The 24,450-nt window shown below is 38.2% G+C and overlaps 1 protein-coding gene across 1 annotated transcript; it reads right to left on the bottom strand.

Moving 5' to 3' along the window:
* Positions 1–15,962: 15,962 nt before the first annotated feature.
* On the bottom strand, positions 15,963–23,549 carry LOC103954767 (pleiotropic drug resistance protein 2). The gene is made up of 20 exons (XM_009366596.3): positions 23,042–23,549; positions 22,805–22,925; positions 22,617–22,705; positions 22,316–22,400; positions 21,908–22,198; positions 21,740–21,830; positions 20,526–21,426; positions 20,245–20,405; positions 19,989–20,092; positions 19,736–19,895; positions 19,560–19,634; positions 19,219–19,325; positions 18,638–18,970; positions 18,175–18,465; positions 18,002–18,085; positions 17,685–17,818; positions 17,359–17,586; positions 17,040–17,211; positions 16,689–16,943; positions 15,963–16,460 (listed from the first exon to the last, which is right to left on the bottom strand). Exons 1-20 carry the CDS (start codon positions 23,407–23,409, stop codon positions 16,191–16,193), a joined length of 4,320 nt encoding a protein of 1,439 aa, XP_009364871.2. The 5' UTR covers positions 23,410–23,549; the 3' UTR covers positions 15,963–16,190.
* Positions 23,550–24,450: the final 901 nt, after the last annotated feature.

Raw genomic sequence — 24,450 nt, 5'->3', positions numbered from 1 at the left:
CGCGCTGCCCTGGTTAATGACAAGAGGGAAAGGGTTCGGATTGGATCCATTTTATCTTTAATTCACTATCAAATTAATTATAATATAACGATTTTTCTTAAGTTCGGTTTAACAAAATATGTAAGAAATATGAATCAAGTGAATATGATGTTCAACCGTTTGATTTGGGCGATTTTGGCCCAAAAATAATCATTTTTTTTTTTCTTTTATACCTTTTCTGTTGCAATTCTATTGGAATAAAAATGTGATTGTGTAAATCCCAGTATATATGGGAATATCTCTTATATTCCTATTAGGAGTAGATTACCTATTAAATGTTGTAATCCTAAAGGGAAAGGTTTTACCTATCCTACTACTGTAAATAAAGGCACAACGGGATGGAATAGAACACACCTCAATTACACATCTCTCTCTTTCTCTCTATCTATGCCGCACCCCTCTCTCTCTAACCTCTATAATTGTTCAGTAAATTATGTCTACAATACGTTATCAGCACGCTCTTGACGCTGCGCTAAAAAGAGTTTATTCTTCAATCAAAGGAGTATTACGTTTTAATCATTCCTTTTACAATTAATTTATTATTTTATTGAATTGATCTACATGCTATTGATTCAATTTAATTTTTCTGTGTTGAACGTGATACAACGCATTGAAGATGCAATTCCAGCTTACAGATAAGGATCTTCTACAAGTTCAAAGGCTTTTATCATTTTCTGCCAATCAGGTACGCTTAAAATAAAGTAAGATATTTGAAACGACCGTGAAGCATGAAAACATTCTCCATGATGCATGAACCCCCCTATGTTTATATTTTCTTTCTGATATACATATACATATATATATATATATATATTTGTTTCATGCATTACGCAATTCTTGCTATATGGAATTTGTGAGTCAAAGAAACAAAATAAAATAGAAGCATAATTATTTTTGGGTTCTGAAAACCCTAATTCTAAAATCTGAAGGAAAAAAAAAAGGGAACTAGTTGCGCCGACTTGACGGCACCTTGAGACAACAGCAGCTTTGCTATGTGTATGAACCAGGCCTTAGGCCTTTGATTTGCTGGGTTTCTGCCTTCAGCCTACATGTGACTTGGCAGCTTGCAGCTGCATCCCCATATGACTCGACACAATCTGCTTTCTTTGCTATTGGGCTTGCAACTCTAGCAGCCCGCAACAAACCGGCCTGGGTTCTTTTCTCCTCTGCTGCATGGGCTGTTCTTCTCGACCTGTGATTACAGCAAGCCTACTGATAGGAGCATATTTATGCTACTTAGTTATGTTGTTTCCTTGCATCTAGTGAGCTAATTACTACTTATTATAGTGTTTTAAGCTATTTTCGTGTGTTTGTAGGGCCTAATGACAAAGTTAGCAAGAAAATGCAATTTTGAGCCTTTTAGAGTAGTTTTGGGCTTATTATGGATAGCTTGTATATGGAGCAAAGTGGATGGAGGAATTCGAAGTCAAAAGAGGCTAGGAACATGCTACAAATCTGAAGAAACAAGTTCAAGACAAAGAAGATAAGGAAAGAGCAAGAAATATGGAAACTTATCCTAACAACCTTATCTTATCCAAACCTTATCCTATCTTATCCTAACCTAATCTTGTTCCACCTTAATTCTAGCTACAAGTGGACCTAAATACATGATTTTTAGAAGTCTTATATGTTCCTCAAAGAGTGCCGCACCCTTCCTCCTTTTATTTCTTCTAGAAGACCCAAAATTAACCACAAAACACATAGTTTCTAGAAGGCCTAAGTTTTGGCGAATTTCCCTAACCTTTTTCCTCTTGGATTCTGATTTGAATTGGCCATTTTCCTCTTGGATTTGGATTGTATAAGTCCATATCAGAAATTAATTGGGCTATGAATTATTTCCCAAGCCTTGTGCCGCACCCTAGGAGCCCTAATCCTTTGTTTCTACTAAGTCTAACCCTAATTTTGATTTCCTAGGTTTAGCCGTGCACTATATATATATATATATATATATATATATATATATATCTCAATTTTGCCACACCCCTTACACACCCTAGGCAACCATTCATTCTTCCATTCATTGATTCAACCACACCACACATCATACATTCAGAAATAAGCTTTGCTGCAACCTTGGGAGAAGAAGGAAGGTTGAGCCTTTGTGTTGTGCCTATGCCCAAGCTTTTGGGAGTGTTGGAGTGTCTCTAGGGTGTCTTCTATCCTTGTTTTAGTTTTACAATTATGTTGATTTCGTTGTTAATTTCTGCAATCATGTGTAACTAAGTTTTTCTTAGTTAGAGGTGAATTCAAAGCCATGGACATATGTTTTATATGAATTGATTGCCTCCAGTTATTGTTTCTTAAATTGTGAATGCAATTTACTTAACTGATTTATTGAGAACTTGTTCTCGTGTGTTGATTAAGGATGCATACTTAGTTTTCATGCATGAATTTGATGCTAGAGTATAAGGGAATTTCACCTAATCGTTATGAACTTATATTCACAAGTAGTAAAAATCACTAGTCATGATTGTGTTAAGTAAATTCTAGGCAAGAGTATCATGCAGTTCATAGTTACGAATGTCTTGTCAATGCTTATGATTTTCACAAAGCTTAATGATCTTTGATTGTATCTCTATTATGTTGTTCATGAAGGGAACTTGATAAGAATAATTTGGTTGTCGATGCGTATTCCATCCATGATATTTTTACATTAAGGGAAGAGGGAGTTCATCTAAGCCACACAATGGGCAACCTAATTTGGTATCGAATTCACCATACACGAGATTCGAACATAAGACCTCTCACTTCCAAGTACAAAAGAATATCACAAAACTGTAGTATTGAATGACACAAGTGGACAACCTATTGAACGCCCTCTAAATCACAACCAATTACAATAGAATGATACGATTATATATATACTTGTATTAGCTTTAATGTATGGGTAAATTACATTTTACCCTCTCAGGTTTGGGGTTGATTTCAATTCTACATTTACTTATCATTTTATTTTAATTTCATACATCCGTTAAAAAATCTGTTAAGTAAACTGTTAAGTGATGATTTGACAAATATGAGATCCACATTTGTGCTGACGTGGTTGCCAAATTTGTGTCATGTGGCAAATTTTTAATTTTTATTTTTATGCCTTTAGAATATAATAATATTTACCCTACTAAAAAAAAAAACATACAAACCCATAAAACCACCCCCCCTCCGACCCACCTCCCTACTCTCTTCACCTCCCTTCCTATCCAACACCACCTCCCAGCAACACCCCCCACCCTCACCCCACCCCCACTGCCAAATGGAGCATGGCATCTCTGAAAACGACGCTTTCATCCTTGTCGAAGAGGTGCACCATTCATACCGCTTCTTCTTCTTCGGCACTATGCAAGCATCGGAGCCTCCGCCTTAGTGTCGGTCTCAGCAAACCCAAGTTCCAATTCGGGTCTTTCTCGGGTCTCTTTCCCCTTAACCCGCTCCTCTCCCTCGCCCTCTCCAGTACCACTCTCTTCTCAATCATTACCGTTTCCAATTCAGGTTTTTGTGTACTATTTCAACTCAATTTGGTATCTTTTGTGCTTTGGTTCTGTTCAATTTGGTGTATTTGTGGATTATTGCAGTTAAATTTCGTACCTTTATGCATTATTTGAGTGGGGTGGGGATGGGTTTTTGGATGAAAGGGGTGGTGAAGAGAGTGGAGGAAAGGGAGGTGGGTTGGGGGGCTCTAGGTTTGTATGGTTTTTTTTTTTTTTTTTTTAAAGGATAAATATTATTATATTTTAAAGGCATAAATTTTTTTTTTGCCACATGGCACAAATTTGGTAAGCCACATCAGCACAAATGTGGATCCTATATTTGCCACATCATCACTTAAAGGTTTACTTAATAGATTTTCTAACGTATATATGAAATTGAAATAAAATAATAAGTAAATGTAATTGAATTGTTTTAAAAATGTTGTAAAGAATTGAAATCAACTCAAACCTGAGAGGGTAAAATGTAATTTACCCTTAATATATATAGACACTTATGCTCATTTCCTTGTTTTATGTTATAGGAGTCAACTAATAAATCTTAAATTTGAAATCTGTCATTTAAAAAAAATTCATTAAAATTCTTTGAAATCTGTTACTTAAAAAAAAATTATTAAAACCATTTGAAATCTATCCCTTATTTAAAAAATCCATTAAAATTCTCTGAAATCTAAATTTACTATACCCAAAAAAATCAAATTCTAATGGCCCCAGCTAAAAAATAAGAGTATCTTTAAAGTAGATGTCAAAATCATATATGGAATGTCACTATACATTTTTGATATCAAAAGTTTCTTCAACTGAAATGTTATTTGTTGAATGAATTTGAAGGCTTAGTCATTTGCTGTCAAATTTATTTTTAATTCATTTTAATAGTGGGTCTCTTATTCCATTAATATTTCAACCAATAAAAATTGTGTTTCAACAATTTTTTTTAATAATTACAATAATTGAAAGCTGTATTTAAATAATAAAATATTAAAAAATACAAAATTTAACATAAAATTTCAAATTACCATATCAACCATTAATTATAATTTAAGTTTTATAATTTGATATTTCCTTTAAAGATGGTTTAAACCGTAAAAAAGTAAAAGCATAAAGGGCACAATCCCACTAACCCAAAAAGCACGGCTGCAATCTTCTCGCCACAGGCTCACCCAAACCTCCTGGTCCCCCAACATTCACTGGACAACACTCAAACCGCCCTTCACGCAGCCAATAACCATGTGCCACGTCACCAAATCCACCAAACCATCTTCCACCAGATCACCACCTCCACTACGCAGCCCGCAAACATTTAAATCGCGGTGGCAGTCCTTTTTGTTGCCTAACAACAAGAAAAACAGCCGCTGCAGCACGCCATAATCTCTCTCTCTCGTTTCTTCTCCGACGCCACTTTCTAGGGTTTCGGTCTCCCTTTTTCGGCCATCAACTGGGAAACTCAGGCGTCTCTCGCTCCGACGTCGTTCCGTACGCTAAACCTTTGTCGTCTTAACGTTTTAAGGTTTTGTTTTCATGAGTTGGCGGAGGCTCGGGGACTACCCGAGTCGGTCTTTGGCGAACCACGGCGCGAAAGCCGAGGAGAGTCGACGTTCGTACTCGGGTCGGGTTTCGGGTTCGGCAAGAGCAAGACCTGAACCGAATTCCCGGAGAGAGTACGATAACCGTCGTTATTATGATGGTGAAAGAGAGAGAGACAGGCGGCCGCTGGAACCGGCAGGTCTCAGCGCCGGTTTGCCCCTCTCGGAATCGACGTCGATGAAGTTCGAGTGGAACAATCTGCTAGCCCGGAGACCCGCCGTTTCGACCGCGAATCCGGGTTTGAACCGACCCGACTTCGGTTTCAGCTCTGGAAGTGGGAAAGTTGGGGTTCCGGACCCTGGTGTGAACCCCACAAGGAAGCTTGCGTATTTTCATGGCGGTTTCCCGGCTGCGTTGCCAAAACCCCATGTGGGTATTCAAAAAGTTGAAGACTTGAGGCTCGGTGACCACCATGCATACATGGGTCCTGAAGATAAGGCCGTGTTTGGCAACGGAACTGCGCGCTCGAGCATTTTGGATCCGGGTTTTCGCGGGGTTTCTGATGAATTCAACACAAGTCAAATAACGGGACTACATCAGTCGGTTGATGCCGGTTGGGGATGGCGGAATCCGAAATGGGACAACAATGTCCCTGCATATGGTGTTAGAGAAGTTCCGACGCCTCCGGTTTACAATGCTTCACTCAAAGCAGGTACTCAGGAGATTAGCCAGTGGAACCAATATCCTAATTTTATGGACCAAACACAACCCACTGTTCTGAATTATCAATCTTTGAGCGAACAATCGATCTCTGGTTATGATGAAGTTTTGGGTTCTAGTCCGCGAACCCGGAGCTTCGGATTTGGAAGAGATGATGGTCTCAAAAGAGGGCGAGAAGCGCTGTCGTATGAAGGTACATTGAAGAAATTGGCTCCGCTTGAGGGTGATCGAAGTTTGGACGAGCTGACCACCCTGCAAATGTGTGCAATGAGGAAACGTGCTCTAGCTAGGAAACTACGTCAGAATGAATCAAATTCTGAATTGTCCAATGATTCGAGTGACGCTTGCGATGTACCTGACTTGAGTTTTGGGTACGATCAGTGGAGTAATGAAGATTTCAAACATTATGGAATCGTTGGTCAGGATCGATTGAACATTGACCAAGCTGTGACCTGTGGTGAGGGTCAATGGAACATTGACCAAGATGTGAATTTCGGAGTTAATCACGTGAACATTAACCAAAATGTGAATTTTGGAGAGGATCAATGGTACACTGGCAGGAATGCTATCTATGGAGAGGATCACTGTGGTCCGAACCATGTTGTGGACCACTGGAAAGCTGAAGATGTCAACAAACTAAATTCCGACAATTTGTTACCATCTTCTAAACTGCCAGTACCTGTCCAACAGCGTCATGGAGAACAATTCCAATCTGCCAGGTTGGATGTAAAGAAGCGTTTGGGACCTTTGAAGTCACCTGGCAGTATAAAGAAGCGCTTGGGACCGTTAAAGTCCTCTGTTAGTGTAAAAAGGCGTTTGGGACCGTTGCAATCACCTGGCAGTGTAAAGAAGCATCTCAGGCCTGCTCAAGATGTTCCTAATCTCGAATTCCCAGATTACAAACCTCAAGATCGGTACAAATCTCAAATAAGAGAAACCGATGATTTTAGTGGAAGCATTCATCCTCAAGGGGATGACATTCCAAAAGTTCAGGCGAAACCAGCGGAGATGGAACTTCCTGAAGATTCTGAGGAGTTCAAGAAACTGGTGGATAGTGCCTTTTTTAAGCACATTAAGCTTTTGCATGAAAACCCAGCTCTAAGAAGACAATTCACGGGAGGAGGAAGTTTTACTACAAAGTGTTGTGTATGTGCCAGGTCTGTCTTCTACGTTGTAGTATGTTTCTGAGTTTATGTTTAAATTTACTCTCTGCTGCAACAGGGGGATTAGAATGATTGTAACGTATAGAAATTATCTGACATTAGTGTAGTTAGGTAAGGTTTAACTTTTAGGTCTCTTCAGATCAAGATAAATTGATGTACTTGAATTTTCCTCGTCTTGGCTGTCTTGGAGGGGCTTTACCAAATGTTGGCTGTCTAGACGCTGACCATGTGGCCCTTAATTGTTTGGACTTTGGTGACTGAGAATCGTGTTAAGTTTAAATGTTCTTGAACTCTTCCACGGGAAGATGAGGTTATTGGCCTAGAAGAGCTTTCGGGATGTCCAAATTTGGTTGAAAGATTCCTTATGATTAGTGAGTGCTATTGGGGGAGCAAACCCATTTTAGTTTAGTGTTTGAATATAGGTTTATGGTACTCATGTAACATGACCAAGTGAGATTTCTCCAATCTACAACCTCCTATAATTTGAAAAGGATGAAAATTGTAGATGGAAGGAAAGATGATGGGAACTCTTCTACCTTTCTTGTTTGTTTTGAAAGAAGTAGTGCAAATGAAATTTATGGTCATGGTGGCAGCGTGACCAGTATCAGGACGATAATTATAGTCTTGGGTAGTGGTGTGCAGTGATGTGAGGACTTGTTCTTAGGTGGCCTATGACTGGATGGGAGATTGCCTTTTTTTGTTTGTTCTTTTGGTATTCTTTAGTTACATGTGATCTACTTACCACCATGCTGCTTGAAACCCACGGTGGTGAGTGCCTTGTTTATTAATAAGGAATTTAGGGCTTTTCAAAGGAAGAATTTTTCAAGGAAGTAAAGCTTTGAAGTTAGTATTTGATAAATTCTTTTGCAGACACTGCCTATGCATGTTTGTCGGATGGACTACTTTCATTTGATCATTAGCGGGAGAAGAGAAACAATGATCGTAAAAACTGAGTTAGAAAGATGATTGCTGTAGTTTGCCATGCTTTTAGTAATCTGAACTTCCTGCGTGCTACTCTATGGAAGAGAATTTTCCATGGAAATCCATATATGTTTCCTTGAAGATGGCTACTTTTTTTTGTGTCATCTGTGGCGTGTGATACCTAGTATCCTGAGTCTTTGGCTCTTGCGCTTTGAGATCTTGTAACCTTGAAAGTCTTCTAAGTCTTCACTTTCCCAGTGCAGGGATTAGAAGGTACTTATTTGGTAAAGTAGTTTTTTATTGCAGAGAAACTTTATCCATGCACTACTACGTGATTCTCACGATATATATGTTTCTGAACCAAGATAATGCCTCTGTTTGTCCCTTTTCCCCTCATGTCCTAACAAAATTTTAAAGTGATGCTGTAGTTTGTCCCACGTCGCTTCCACGGAATTGGTTAATGACAATTGAATCTGCCTGCCTGTTGTATCAGCAACTCGAAAGAGTTTGCAGGTGTGGTGCCCTTGGCAATACATGCCTTCATGTCACGTATGGCTGGTTCCAGAGCAGAGCACTTGGGTTTTCATAAAGCACTTTGTGTGTTAATGGGATGGGACAGTGCATCCGTCTCGAATGGTTCATGGGTTCAGCGGTTCTTGCCTGATGCTGAAGCCTTGGCTCTGAAGGAGGACATGGTTATCTTTCCTCCGGTTGTTGTCATTCACAACACTTCCATAGCAAATAAAAATCCGAATGAAAGGGTGATTGTAACTATTGAAGGGCTGGAGGATATTCTTAAAGGTGAGTAAGTATACTTTGATGATTTATGTGACAACTTTCCAATGATTTTGTTTTTTAACTGTAGTAGCAGATATTTTAATGTGATTTCCATCTTCTCCATTATTCATTTAAGATTATGTTTCTTGTCATATTTCTGTTTTATTTTGTGATTTCATTTTCTGTTTTCATTTATCATTTCTTTCAAACTTCGGATTTGACTTGCATAACTCTCTTTGATCAGTTGCAACATTCACGGGAGGTGGAATGCATTTCCAAATGGGTAGTGCTATCCACATACCCCTTTTTACCTTCCACACACCCATTTCAATTTTCGGCCGTTGGATCGAATAAATGAAGGACATAAATTAACAGAGGGGTGTGTGAAAGGTAAAAAGAAGTGTGGATAACAGCACCCTTCCAAATTTAAAAATTATAATTATGGTTCTAATTTAGTAACCAACTTGCCGCATTTCTGCCCTTTTAACATGCTTTCTGTAGTCGACTTTATAGTTGATGGTGTAATGCTTGTTCGGTTTTTCTTTTTATGATACTTTTTTGGTTGGTCTTTTTGTTCTTTTCTAGTATTTCGTATTTTTCATCTCAATTAATCGTAGGTATAGGCTTTGGTCGGGGGAAGGCTAAGGTGTGCCGTGGGAAGCCTGCAAATTACAGCATCTTGGTGGTGACATTTAATGCCACATTTTCTGGTTTTCGGGAAGCAGAAAGGCTTCACAAGCTTTTTTCCGAGAACAAACACGGGAGGGCTGAGTTCCAGCAGATCACCTCAGCTTCCCTCAGCAACAGCAGCAGCGAAGGGAAGCAAAACTCGCTGGAAGACCAGGAAAATTGTTTATATGGCTATGTGGGACTTGCAGAGGATTTTGATAAACTTGAAAGCGAGACCAAGAAGCGGTGTCGGGTGAAGAGCAAGAAGGAAATCCAGGCTACTGCAAACACTATTTTTGTGAAATGAATAACAGTTAACCGTGTACATCTACATCTAGGAATTTCTGTGACCTCTCAACTTAAGCCTTTTGATTTTTTGGTGCCGTACAAAATCACAAGTTCAGTTGATTGATATTTTGTTTCTGAGAAAGTAGCTCTAAAGAATTTATTGAGTCCTGCTTGGGATTGCTTCTGGAGGAAGTACTTTTGTTTATAAGTGTTTTTATTAGGAACACGTTAAAAGGGGCATAAAACTTTTATTCTATTGTTGACAAAGTCAGTCCTACTAACAACATGCCTAGGCACGTATATTGGTTAAAAGAGTAAACTGTAGCAATGATCTTTTAACTTTAACTCAAGTGGAGCAATAGCCTCTTAACTAAAAATCTATTAGCAGTGATCCTTAACTTATCAAAACGTGCAGCTATAGTCCCTCAACTAAAAATACATTATCAATGGTCGCTCAATTTTAATCTAACTAGAGAAATAGTCTCTCAACTTTAATCCAATTAGAGAAATGATCCGTCAACTTTAATCCAATTGTAGCAATGGTTCTTCCAATATAACTCATTTTGACAAAATTTTGACGAAATTGATGAAAATGACTATAGCTACACGTTTTGATGAGTTGAGGGACTAATGGTAATGAATTTTTAATTGAGGGATCATTGCTCCAATTTTGTTAAAGTTGAAAAACCATTATTGCAATTTACTCTTGTTAAAAATTAAAAGGGACTCAACAATGACTCATTGCAATTGTTTATTTATTTATTTTATTGAATAAGATAGCGACAAAACATTGAGATATAGAAAACCTACCAGAAGTAAACTACATGTGACAACTTCGAGATAGGGAAAAAATGCATCACACATGCTTTACGACAAAGAAGAAGCAAAATTAATAGGCAACTGGCTATTTACCATAGTGGTGAATGTAGAGGAGGATCTAAATCTAAAAGCTAGATGAGTTAAGAATACAACAAAATAAGGTTCATAATTGAATAGAAGAGAAAGATGCTAGCGCAACTCCTCAAGGGGGATGAATCAAGATTCACCTTGAATTGGTCAAAATATGCGGAATGTCTTATTTTTGTGAAGGATTAGATCCACTAACTGGAAGTTAATGACTGACCGATATTCTTGACACCCCAAGGAGGATGGGGCCCCCATTCGCTAACCCCTAGATCCTTGCTTTTCTTATTTCTCTTCTTTATTATCTCATTTTATTCATGTTGATCCCTAGCATGATAGCATAAGTTCAAAACCTATCGGTGATTAATCTAATATCTAAATATCTAAATATCTAATCTAACAAAATATGTCGTTTGACCAAAAAAAAAAAAGTTATAATAATAATAGGCAAAATAACATTGATATAAAACAACGCTAAGATAATTGTAGTTCTTTTTTTTTTTTTTAGTGCAAATTGTAGTTCTTAAATTGTTTAATAAATATAAATGTATTTTGAAAGTTTAGTGGACTTTTCAGCTGTCTTCTTTCCAGTTTCCTCGCTTGTGAATTTCAAAGTTAAAATTGTCAAACCAACAATTTGCTTGCAGCTGTCTTCTCTTCTTCTACCTACGGCTACGAGATTGACTCTGTGTCTGTACGTCTTCGTCGATCTTCAAATTCGTTCTTCTTGTTTTCTTGAGTGATCACAATTGATCACCGTTAGCGTTCTTCTGTTTTTCCTTTTGCAGTTTTGGGACGAAACAAGGATGGCGGAAGAATATCTGCTTCCTTTTGCTGTTGAGGGAATACTGGCGAAACTGACTTCACTTGCTGCGCAAGAAATCAGTCTCGAGTCTGGATTCAAAGCTGAACCAAGCAGGCTTCGTGGATCATTGTCCACCATTTGGGGTTTCTTAGGTGATGTTGCCTGCCAACCACCAGGTCGGGCAAGGCATTGGAGAATTGGGTAAAGAAACTGAAAAACATAGCTGGAGATGCAGACGATGTGTTGGATGATCTCCACTATGAAGTTGTTCGGCGTAAAGTAGAAAAGGAGAACCATACCAAGAACAAGGTACTCAAGTTCTTTTCTGTTTCCAAACCAATTGTGTTTCGTCTTAAAATGGAACGTAAAATTCGGAAGATCAATGCATCATTGGTGGTTCTGAAGACTAAGGCATCTATCATTGGACTAGTTTCCGATAAAATAGATGCAACCCCTTGCGGAATTGGATGGGAAAGACAAACCAACTCGCTGATTGCTACAGATGAAAGAATGTTTGAAAGGAAGGAGGATCTGTCTAATATAATTACAACCTTGACCAACTCCAACATCACTCAAGGAAATATTGGAGTTCTGGCCGTTGTTGGAATGCTGGGCATGGGAAAGACAACTTTGGCCAAATCCGTATACCTTGCGGATCCTATAGACAGGTATTTTGATAGAAAGATATGGGTGTCCGTATCTCACCCTTTGGATGGTTCTTAGAATTACTAAGCCGAGGGGATACCAAGACAGAATGCATTGCTTAAAAAACTTCGAGAAGAGCTGAAGGAGATAAGATATTTACTTGTACTTGATGACATTTGGGACAAAGACTCTGAAAAATGGAGCAATTTCATGAATTATTTGTCCAAAGTTACTTCCTCTTGTGGAAGCGCTATTATTGTCACTACCTGCAGTGCCAAAGTCGCATCTGTCATGGAAACACTTCCGAGGTGTAATTTGGGGATTGTCTCTGCAGATGACTGTTGGTCCATATTGAAACATAGAGCTGTTTCAGATAACAATGCTCCTCTAAGTCAAGAATTTGAGCGAATCGGAAGGCAGATTGCTGAACAATGTGCAGGTGTACCGTTGGTGGCAGAGGTATTGGACTATTATACCATGATCTCGAACTTCATTTATACTTGTTTCTTTTATTCATATTTCTTGTCGATAAAGATTCAACCTGTAAGTTACTTGGTGTCTGCATACTATAAGCAATCTAAACTAATCCAATTCAATTGAATTAGAATTGATTGGGGGTAAAATTTTGAAACTGTTACTGAAATGTGTAGATAAGACTTCAACACGTATGCTTTACACCACTGGTAAAACAGGACCCTGTTACAGGGTTAAGCCCCTAATTCCCTCTATCTAAGGCGATTGACCCGAAATGGCACAGAAGGTCTGTGCCTAACAAGCAATAGCCACGCATTTGCATCACGCTGCTTAACAGAACTTGTTCGGTATAGTCCTATGTTATATTACTGAACTTCGTTGAGATCCTTGTTTTTTTTCTTTTTCTGTTGCTGTTTACCATATTCGTTATTTGATAGAAATTGTGATTCATGTACCAGGTTTTGGGAAGCATGTTGTCGTCTAAATGTAAAGTTGACGAATGGTTGTCAATCAAAGAAAGTGGAATTTGGGACTTACCGGAACGAGAAGATCGAATGATTTCACTTTTGAAGTTGAGTTTTGATAATTTGAAATCCTCATCTTTGAAACAGTGTTTTGCATATTGCTCAGTGTTCACGAAATATTTCAAAATTGAAAGAGATCGCTTGGTTCAACAATGGATGGCCCAAGGATTACTACACTTTTTACCTGAAGTAAGTAATATAGAGATGGAGGATATAGGTAATGAATATTTTGATATTCCAATGAAAAGTTCCTTATTGCAAAATGCTAAACTGGATGGCTGACACTATTACCAAATGCAAGATGTCCAATCTTGTGCATGATCTTACTGGTCTTGTATCCAAATCTGACGGCTTGACAAGAGACTTACATGAGACGAATGATACACTTGAGGTTAGACATGTTGCTCGGGTTTCTACTTAGACACTAGGAAAAATTGCAAAACGAAGACTGGGGAGAGTGCGCTCATTTATTACGTATGGCGAAGTCCCTAGTAACATCTTGCCACGATTTAGAGGTTTACGTGTCTTAAATTTATACAAGGCTAGTACTGAGGAGTTTCCAATATCAATTGAAATATGAAACGGTTGAGGTATCTTGACATTTCTGAAACACGATTCAAAACACTTCCTGAATCCTTTGGATAACACTATAACCTGCAGACCTTAAGGGCAATGAACTGTGCTCTTGAAGAGTTTCCGAAAGAAGTAAAAAATTTGATCAACTTCAGACATTTTTATTTCAATAAAAGTACGGTGTTTCCTTCTGGCCTGGGACGACTGATGTGCCTTTGAACATTACCTTACTTTTCTGTGGGTAAAGAGATGGGTCGTGGAATTGAGAAGTTGGCTGGCTTAAATCATTTGAATGGTGAATTGATCATTTATAATCTTGAAGACGTAAGGGATGGAGATGAAGCAAAGAAGGCCAAGTTAGAAGATAAGAGACACTTATGCCATTTGAGATTTGTATGGACTCATTTCAGAATGGGACGGCTGGATCGCAGAGCCCACAATGATGAGGAGGATATACTGGAAGGCCTCCAACCGCATCCGAAGTTGGAAAAACTAGAGATAAAAAAGTACATGGGTGGTAAATTTCCATCATGGATAATGAGTAAGTTGCTACCTCTCATCAACTTGAAGCAGGTTCAGTTATGCAGCTGTAACAGATGTGAAGCAGTCCCAACACTCGGCCATCTACCTAATCTTAGGCAGCTTGAGATTGATGGAATGGATAGCCTGAAATGTATTGGAGCTGAGTTTTATGGCTATGACCTTATTTATGATGCATCTGCAGAAAGTATGGAGACAATGACTTTATTTCCATCCTTGAAAACATTAAGAATTAGTGGGTGCCATGAGCTAATTGAATGGATGGAAGCACCTGCGATGCCAACAGGAAAAATAGTAGTGTTTCCTTGCCTTGAGGAGCTGTATTTTAAAAGCGAAGCTGATTCTACTAATTTCACTTAACTGCATCCAGACTTATCTTAAATCGCTACTTTGTATACCAGTTGCAGTAATATACGTAGTTTGTATGCCTTTCTTGTCGTTGAAGCTTTCACACATTTTGGTTTCAGGTTGTAATCAGCATTGGCTGCCTGCTTGAGTCTCACCACTGGATGCTTTTTCAATTTATTGTTAGATGGACTAGAATCTTGCAACTCCGTTCGCTCATTGTAACACCTGCTGGAAAGATTTGTGCTATACACTGTCGCGTGTCTTGCGAAGTTGATGATCATACTCCTTTCCCCACTGTCAGGGAAATTAGGCGGCAGCATCCATTCCACTGTCATTTCCCTTCCCTCTGGATGGAAGAATTTACCAGAGTGATTATGGAACCTTTCATCACTTGAAAAATTGTTTATCTTTATGTATGAGAGTTGTATCTAACTGCAGTCGCATGTTTTCGTGGCTGGGAATGTGTTCATGCAACAAATTTGAGGACCAAAAACATTATGTTTAATTATAAATGAGCATTTTTTTTCTTTAGTTTCTCTAGTGGTAACCGATCATGGAATAGAGAAGAGCATAGATGAATGTTTGTATTGCAATGAGCATGCTTGGATGCTTGAAGATAGGTATTGGAAATGAATTCAATAGTATGTTGCTAATTTAGCCTTCTCAAACAATTTACATCGAAATGGCAATATTAAAACATGTTATATATGTAAACAGTATCATCTTAAATGGGTTATTTAAAATCCGCAGCAGAGTGCATGCATTCGTGCTTGTAAATATCTAAATTTGAAAAACCAAAGCGACAGATGAAATGCCACGCTTCTCTTTTGAGGAGTATGATAATTTTATTATAATCAGACATTCTTGAGTGTTGGATGTTTGAATCTAATACTTCAATTTTTAGTTTGAAATTTCTTTTTGATATTTTTCTTTATTTATTTGAATAGCTGAACTCGACTATCGATGAGTTTTTAGGTAAAATTACCACACCGTCATGTAGCATTATCAACTTAGTATGAATATCAACTTTGTTTTCTGTTTATTATAACAAGTGGATTAGTGAAATCACGTCACTTTTAATTACTTGAATTGCAAGCCTACAACCTCAAAAATAATTTATGATTGTCCTAACAAAATGTTAAGTTGCAGACCTGAATTTAGTCAAGTTCGACTCCTCTCCCGATAATTCAAATGAACTCTAAGCTAGCAAAGCATAAAAAGTATAATGTGAACTCTGTGACAAAAATAAAGTGTGAGCTTCGTGAGCCATTGGACGATGGAAATATCTTGCCAAGCACTACTTAAGATAAATAACAAGTATCTAATCCAATTTTCTTCTAACAATCGTTGTTTTTTGACTTTGTGAGAGTATAGTCGTTTTAAGTTACCAAGATAATCACATGATGACTCATGAGAGAGTAATTTCTTAACCCAACTTGAGGGATCAAACACCCGCCCACACACACACGCGCGCGACGTTTGCGCCGCGATTTCTAACGAACGTAGACTACTTGCCTAAGACCTTGTCAAAACACAGCACCAGCGTTGTTTTCATACGAACACATTCTTGAAAAAATGCAGAACTTTTATTGAGTACTCGAAGAATAAGAAACTATACACATTAATTCAAGGTGAAATGTATGGAAGCAAAACAAAAATTACATGATAAAAATATCCAAACGAAAAGGCAAAAAACAAAACGAGTTTACATGTTTTTATGATCGCTAACTGACGAGAGTATCTCACGCGAATCTATGTAGATGATCTATTTCACATTTCTGCAGATTGAAGTTGCTTATCTCCTTTGGAAGTTAAGGTACTTGATGCCGTACGCAAACATGAAGAAGAAGAGAAGGACCCAACCAACATGACCAAACACCACCGGGATTACAAAATCTTCTTCATAACCCAAGTAGTCCTTAAGGAACTGATTCACTGGCTTGGATTCCTCACCAGGAATTATGATGAACTTCTTAATATCGCCCATTTGAGATGCGAAGATGCCATAGATTGTCCAGGCAACTGGAGAACCCCAGTAGTACCACCTCCACCAGATGGGAATTAGCTGCAATATTGAGATTTAATTGTTAGGATTACAGTAGTAACAGATATGACCCCTAACAAGGTAAATAAGATGTAAGAAAACTCCGATGAGTAATCTGCATTTTATGACCACTTGCTCAATCATGCAAATACTAATGACTTCTAATAACAATTTGTTGCATGTTGTCCTTATAATTCATTTGTTCAACATTCTAAGGCATGAAAGTAAGAAGAGTAACTTATGACATACCGTTCGTGGGACGAGGAAACCAGAGAACAAGTTCCAAAAGCTCATGAAGAAGCCCATAACAATTGCAGCAATTTGGGGACCAGGAGTTAGGGCAACTGCCATCATCCCGTACATGGAGAAATATGTGAAGCACATGAATATGAAATAGTAGAAGTACAAAAATTTGTCCACCTTCCAATCGAACCCAATCATGCCATACAAAATAACTGAATACGCAAAGGTTTGGATTAAAACGTAAAGTGTCTCAATAGCCACCTGCAACACCAAAGTCATGAATCAATATACATTTGATTTGAATGTTCTGCAAAAGCAACCAAGCACATAACCATGAGCATAGTTTCCAAATATTACCTGAGAAAATGCATAAGGCAACTCGGAATACATCCCAGCAGCTCTTTCACGGTAGAAAACTGTTCGTTCAACAGCAACAACCGATTGCACAGCAGAAGCATTGCCCGCTCCAAGGAAAAGAACAGCAGCATATCCTGCCCCCAACAGATTCATGATGTCTTGTTGTGTATCCCTGTTCACAAGTTAATATGCGGTTGAATATTATTTAACTGACAATTCTAAGAAACACAAATTTCTTAATTGGTGAAAACATGCAAGTGGGCCACAAAATCAAATTACATTAAAGGAATGTAGGTGATCATAAAGTTCTTAAACTCACATTTTCTTTCCTTTGTTCCAGAAGATGATACCAAATATAACTCCAACAGAAATTGTCATGAAAAACCTAATGGCATTATACTGCGAGTTCCTCCAGTATGACCAGTGCTGTTTCCAGAAGCACGCTTTGCACTGAGTTAAAAAGCTTTGGGAGAATTGGGTGGGGAAGTGAAGATCCTTGGAGCCTGGTTGTGGCGTGCTTAGTTCCTTGATAAGTTCCTGGTTTCTCCTGAACATGTGAAGCAAAGATGTAAATTTTTTAACATAAACGGACAAGTGGATGGCAATGACAGAAATGAAGAGACGATATGTTTACATGCAACCTACCTATAGAGATCAGAGTTCGCAAATATTTCTGCAAAGTCTACATCATTTTGAACCTCAACGGCAGCTGAGCTGACGTCTAACATCCAGGTAGCAGGATTGTAACCCTCTTTGATCTTCGGAACCCCTGGAATAGCCTGCAAGATGTTTTGGATTAGTCAAACTTTTAAGTATTAATTACTTTGCTATATAACAAGTTTTGCTGATGTTTGAAAAATTTTCTTCCTGAACGTCGCGTTAACCCCAAGTCAGGATTAAATCCAATGGAGCAGTTTGATCATTGGAAGGAAATTAAAATGAAAGGTAGTGTATACACCTACCTCGAAATATTCAACGAGCTTGTGAGACTGGGCACCTAGAGGTCCAGCATAAATAACTTGTCCTCCTCTCTTCATAAGGAACAGCTGCAACGGAAAACAAAATCGAGGTGAAATATGGCACAAAAAATACTGAACAATGTTACAGATTTGATAGATTCGGGATCATATTATACCTCATCAAAAGCCTCAAAAATGTCAATGCTAGGTTGGTGAATAGTGCAAACAACAGTTCGTCCGGTATCCACAGTGTTTCTAACAGTACGCATAACAATAGCAGCTGCTCTAGCATCAAGACCCGATGTCGGTTCATCCATAAAGATGATGGAAGGATTAGCAACCAATTCTACAGCAATAGTCAACCTTTTTCTCTGCTCAGTTGAAAGCCCATTAACTCCTGGAAGTCCAACTAAAGCATTCCTCAAGGGATTAAGCTCAACCAAATCTATGACCTCATCAACAAACATCTACAGAAACAGAAAGAAAAATAAAATCTTAGTTAGCTACATCAGCTACATCATGTATGTCATCATGTTCTTTATAAGTAGAAAAGACAATTGTAGAAGATTGAATTCCAAGTGACTGGAAATTGAATGGTACAACCACTCAGAGTCAAAATGATTAAAATAAATTACATACCTTTCGTTTATCCTTCGTGACATCCTTGGCAAGACGTAACCAGGCAGAGTATACGAGAGATTCATAAACAGTAACATATGGTGAATGAATGTCATTTTGTTCACAGTAGCCGCTGACCCGAGCAAATGTGGCTTGGTTCTTTGGGTATCCAGAGATGGTAATACTTCCTTCAATATACCCACCAGTCTTTCTTCCGGCTAAAACATCCATCAAGGTTGTCTTTCCAGCACCACTGACACCAACTAATGCAGTCAGAACACCCGGCCTAAATGCACCACTAACATCTCGTAGAAGTTGGAGTCGAGTCTCTTCAATCCCTTGGCTCTTCATTTCCTGGTAAGGAACACAAATATTGTCACCAAGGAAAGTCATATTAATAAATGTAAGGCAAAGAAGAATCATATTAGGCCAATGACATGTGTTGGCCATCAGATGATAGATTGCAAGACTAAAAACAGTCACTTCTTGACTAAAGAGCAGAAACTCATTCTTCATTTCGGTTAATGCCTTGTTGATGTATAAGTACTCATATTGACTTCTTGAAATTATATATCAAAGAAAATAGACACAAAGTTACTTACAGGAGGCATATCCACATAGTAGTTCACATGGTTGAAAGCAAGTGAAAGGGGCTCAAAGGGCAAAACCATTCCTTTTTTGGCTTGATTTCTCACTTGCATATCAGTACCTGTCATTAGTCATTACGTATTAGACAATGAGTATAATTTGATAGCAAAAATGCTGCTCGAGATGTAAGTTTTATGCAGTAGGTTTTGTAGTGCAGCCATGGTTGACATAATGCTTATCTCGCAAATACATTGTTTTTACAGCCAGGTGTGGTAAATAGATGGATGAGAGTTTGAGTAATCCAATATTTATAATGCATATGCAAATTAAGATCTTCAGGAAATATAACACTTACCTTCTGGATTGGGTCGTCCCTTCCTCTTATTTTCAGAGTCGTCGGTAGCGATTAAGGTTTTATTATCAACAATTGCTGCAATTTAGTTAAAAGAGAAAGCAAATAATCAGAACTTAAACCAATGATGTGGTTTACTAGTACCAATGAGTAACAAAGATTGAACATAATTCACTTACGGTCTAAGAAGGTCAATGCTGCAACGAAGAGAAGATTAAAAAGAATAGAAAACCCGAAAAGCGCCCCAACACAAATCCAAAACCAAGTCTCCGTGGTAAACAGGCCTCTTCCCGCCAGAAGGACCTTTCCAACTGTGTTTTCAGTGGCGTTGAGGACAGGCTGTGCAAAGGAATCACACAATTTGTTATTTGTTAAGCTCAATGTTAATATTACCGTACAAGAAGAACTCAACTGAGATTTGATAGAACTTACAGTGCTCCATCTTTTGTCAAGAAACTCATTGATGGCAATTGCATTTTGTCCATACATCATAGGTGAAATATAGTAGGTCCATAGCATCCACGGCTCGAGGTCATCTGCACACCAAAATGAGAATATTGTGAACATTTCAAATCATCAGAAATAAACTAAAACGTTAACACTTTGTTGATTCAAACATGATAATGATAAAAGTATCAAGCTGATATATGCAATAACTTAGGTTGGCAATTATAGAGAGATTTCATACTTTTAGAAACAACAAAGCCTCCTAGGACAAACACTATTAGCAATGCAAAGGAACCAATAGTGCTCGCTCGAATCTCTGATCTTCCAAGGCCAGCAATGAAACGGAAGAGTCCGAGTGCCATTTGATGTATACCGAAGTAAGCCAAGAGCTGTTTGAAGAACCTGAACATGTTGTACATACATCAAACAAAAGAATAGCTAGGACGTATATCTTTGATTATTCATGTAGAAAAAGGAAGAAAAAGTTTCCGATAATAATAATAGTGATAAATTAAAGCTTACCTACTGGCCTCAGGTGCAAATCCAACGGTATAGTATGTCAAACAGATCCATATTAAAGATTCCATAAACGAAATGGGAATTCTGGTTAGCCAAATGGGCAAGGCAAAAGCCCATCCAGGGTAGAATAAGGCATCCCTCTGTTTAAAGAACACCGGAAGCCTGAAAACTGTCATTGAAAGCTCTGCCACTCCATTAAACATGACATTAATGAGACTGAAAAACAATGCTCCCATGAATTTTGCCGAATCCCCTAACTGCCCAGGTTTCATTTCTGTTCTGAAGAATACAGTGAAAGTAATTGTAGCCATGATTGCTATCTGTACTGTCTTGAATATGTACACAAATGAGTTACGCTTCATCAGCAACCATTCCCTTGCAAAGCATGCCTTGAAAAGCTCCATACTGCTTATTCCATACTTTTCCTTCACCAAGGCAGCAGGATGGGCTGTTCTTTTGTCATACGGAACTCTTAGGTCTTCAGCAAGACGTTGGCCAACATGAAAAGTGGCAAAAGCCTGTGCAAAATCAGCTACAGAGACATATCTGAATGGTTCATTCTTCTTAAACCAGTATTGTTCTTGATCCTTCTTTGAGGTCACTTCTTGCAAGAAATCTGCGACACCTTTTCTGTCCGGGCATCTGAACCCCATATATTCGAAGAATTCAAGTACATTCTCTCGTGGGCCTTGGTACACAATCTGACCCTCAGAAATAAGGATAATGTCATCAAAAAGATCATATGTTTCTGGTGCAGGCTGCAAAAGAGAGATGACCATTGTCACATCCAGAATGTGAACCATCTGCCTCATGAACTTGACAATCTGAAAGGTAGTCGAACTGTCCAGCCCTGTTGAAATTTCGTCCATGAAGAACGCTTTCGCTGGTCCAACCAACATTTCTCCTGCATTATGGGAAACGACTTCCAGTTATAGTTACAGGCAAATGTTTGCAGATGAAATATCATTCCTATTATTCCAATATGGATTAAAGAAGAATTTTGAGAAAAAAAAGAAAAGCCACCTTTTGAAAATAATGGCATTGGTTCCTAGGTTTCTAGTAAATCAAAGTGAAATACATTTACACACGCATTCAGCCTGAACTATCATGGTCAACATACTATACACATTCATGCTTAGAAACACAGTTGAGAGCAAAATCATTGCCTTTTCTTTTAGTTTATTGTTTTCAGAGTAATATGACATAGAATCTCATACCAGTTGTAACCCGTTTCTTTTGTCCACCAGATATGCCCCTTCTCATGTCATCACCAACAACGGTATCAGCACAAATATCTAATCCGAGTATCTGACAGAAGAACAAAAAATATTTAGGCTTGTACAATAAGAGCTCAACAACACATTCTTATGATTGAATTTACAAACCTTGAGAACGTAATCTGTGATCAAACTCGTCTCCTGGCCAGCCAAAGATGTTGCTTTCATGAATGCATCGATTTCAGGGTCTGGTTTGATACCAGAATCTTTCTCCCGTCTAGACAGCTCTACCAGCATATCGTACCTGGTTCCAACTCCCAGGCAACGTCCAGAAAAGTCCAACGTTTCACGAACTGTCATCTCACCATAATGAAGATCATGCTGGCTAATGTAAGCAGAGGTTCTCTGAGGCACAAACTCCTTAAATTCATGGCCACAGTAGGTCACTTTTCCACTTACCTGTTCATAACCCCAAATTGTCAATACATATATATAAAACAAAAAACGGATCATGTAAGTGCTCGTCTGCAATAGAATAACCCAATACAATGTAAGGAGATAGAGAGGATTACAAACCCTTAGATCCTTATCAAGTTTGCCCGCAAGCGCTTTTAGAAGTGTTGTTTTTCCTGACGAAGGAGGTCCCAGAAGCAGTGTCATCCTGGAAACAAAGAAACCAAGCTCTTAAATGTTGTTGAGCAAAGACTAGTATGTTCCTTTACATCTTTCTTCTGTATGAGCAACTAATTTCTTTTGAAGAAACTACTTTGTGTTATATTTTCACAGGAACTATTGTTTGGGATCTTATTGATGCGGAAAAAAAACATCACACTAGTCCAGTAAAGAGATTAAATATGCAAAAAGATCTTGAGCATACCTCGATGGCCTCACGATGCCGCTCACATCTTTGAGAATCTGAACATTTCTTTTCTTTGATGGTAGGAGTTTAAGCTTTCCAATTATTCCCTGTTCACATTCATAGAAATTTACAAATCGGTGAGTTCACCATAGAAATTTAGAAATAAACAACGAAACTTTACTATCGATAGATATTATGTAAAATACCTCTATCATGTTCAAGGAAGAATTTAGCAGTGTTGGAAGTGCTCTGCTGCCAACATATGCATCTCCCTCTATTGATAATTTCTCAAATCTAACCTCAACTTTGGGCACATCAATCCCAACCCTGTTTCCAATCAACCAAAAGCATTCAAAATCCAACCCGATTTTCGCCAACCAAACAAGCAAAGTATACATATATCAAAACCCCAATTCAACAAAACCAGAAAACAAATCACAAACCTTTCATTTCTGGCTCTCATTCTTTGCAAGAACTTTTCATTGTCATCCTCCACAACCTTAAGTATGCTCTCCATCAACTGCCTCTTATCTTGCTCCCCAAGATTCGCCGTGTCGACTTCTTCAGTCAAAACCCTCCCATTGCTCATGGCCTGCCTCAGCATCCCTCTCCTCATCCTATCATATGTGGGCAGCCTCTCTATGGCCGCCCACTTGAGCTCCTCCTCCTCATCCAACACCTGCTGCCGACCGCTTCGCTGAAAAACGTCCGGCGCGTTCCACATCTCCCTCACACTCGCAGACCGCCAGCTCCCCCGGCTGCTGGTCTGCCGGGATAAGTCCTCCCCGGCAAGCGCTGTCGCTATAGACATGGTTGCTAGCTCCAAGAACCAATCAAATCCCCCTCAGCTCAAGATTTCAGAAAATGGGTTGATTCAAACAGCCAAATCCGGCTTACCCAATTCCAGAAACCGATTGAACTCACTACTTTTCTTCCCTCCTAAGAAAATAAAAATTGAATCAATCCAGAAAAAATGTACGCACTTAAATTTCCAACTCTTTATTTTCTTCACCAAGTAAGTATTTTTCCACTCCTGTGAGATTCAAAGAATAGTCCTTTTGGAGTAGAAAGAGGGGAAGAGATATTTTCTGGGTTGAGATTTTGGTCTTGGTTTTATAGAAAAAGCGAGCCATCGACGAAGAAAAAGCAGAGGAAGTTCATGCGAACCTGCAAACAGCCACCTTTTGCAACTATTTTTTTAATTGTTTTATGATTTGAAAATTCTTGTCTTCGTTTCACTTTACAGGAGAAATGTCGCTGGTCAAATTGTGACTACTTTCCAGAATTTAATCAATAAATTAACGTAAAAAGCAAAATATCACACGCTGTCGCTTTATTGCCGTTGAAGCAATAAGACACTTCATATTCGATACCCTTCAGTTTAAGGTCATTTGCAAAATAAACCCTTATACTTTAATTATGTTCATTTTGTACCATAGTGCATTGAAATATGTTATCGGTCTAACCAACTGTTTGATCGTTCATTTAAATTGATAACGTAGTGAGCATTTTATATGGACTAATGTGTTAGTGTTTTTCGCACAATATTTATTAAAAGAACTATTCAACTTTGTTAAGCATTATACATCCAAAGAGACAAAAAATTAATAAGTTGATACAATTTTAAAATCTCAAACGTAATATGAGAAAATTAAAACCTTATAACTTGTTTTGAAAAATACCAAATTTAATGTGTATGCTAATTGAAAAAAAAATGAGTGTGTACCTTGGTAAGGAATAGATTCTTACCGATCTCCCTTCCTAAAATTTAAAACTTAATAATACTATCGTTTGTAAAAAAAAAAAAAAATTACCAAAACTGTGCAATGTTGGGATAGAAAGGGGATACGTG

This window comes from the organism of the source record quoted next, unplaced genomic scaffold (assembly GCF_019419815.1).
Source record: "Pyrus x bretschneideri cultivar Hongxiangsu unplaced genomic scaffold, Pyrus_bretschneideri_v1 Contig5, whole genome shotgun sequence".
Classification (NCBI taxonomy): domain Eukaryota; kingdom Viridiplantae; phylum Streptophyta; class Magnoliopsida; order Rosales; family Rosaceae; genus Pyrus; species Pyrus x bretschneideri.
This window is presented reverse-complemented; position numbering and strand designations above follow the sequence as displayed.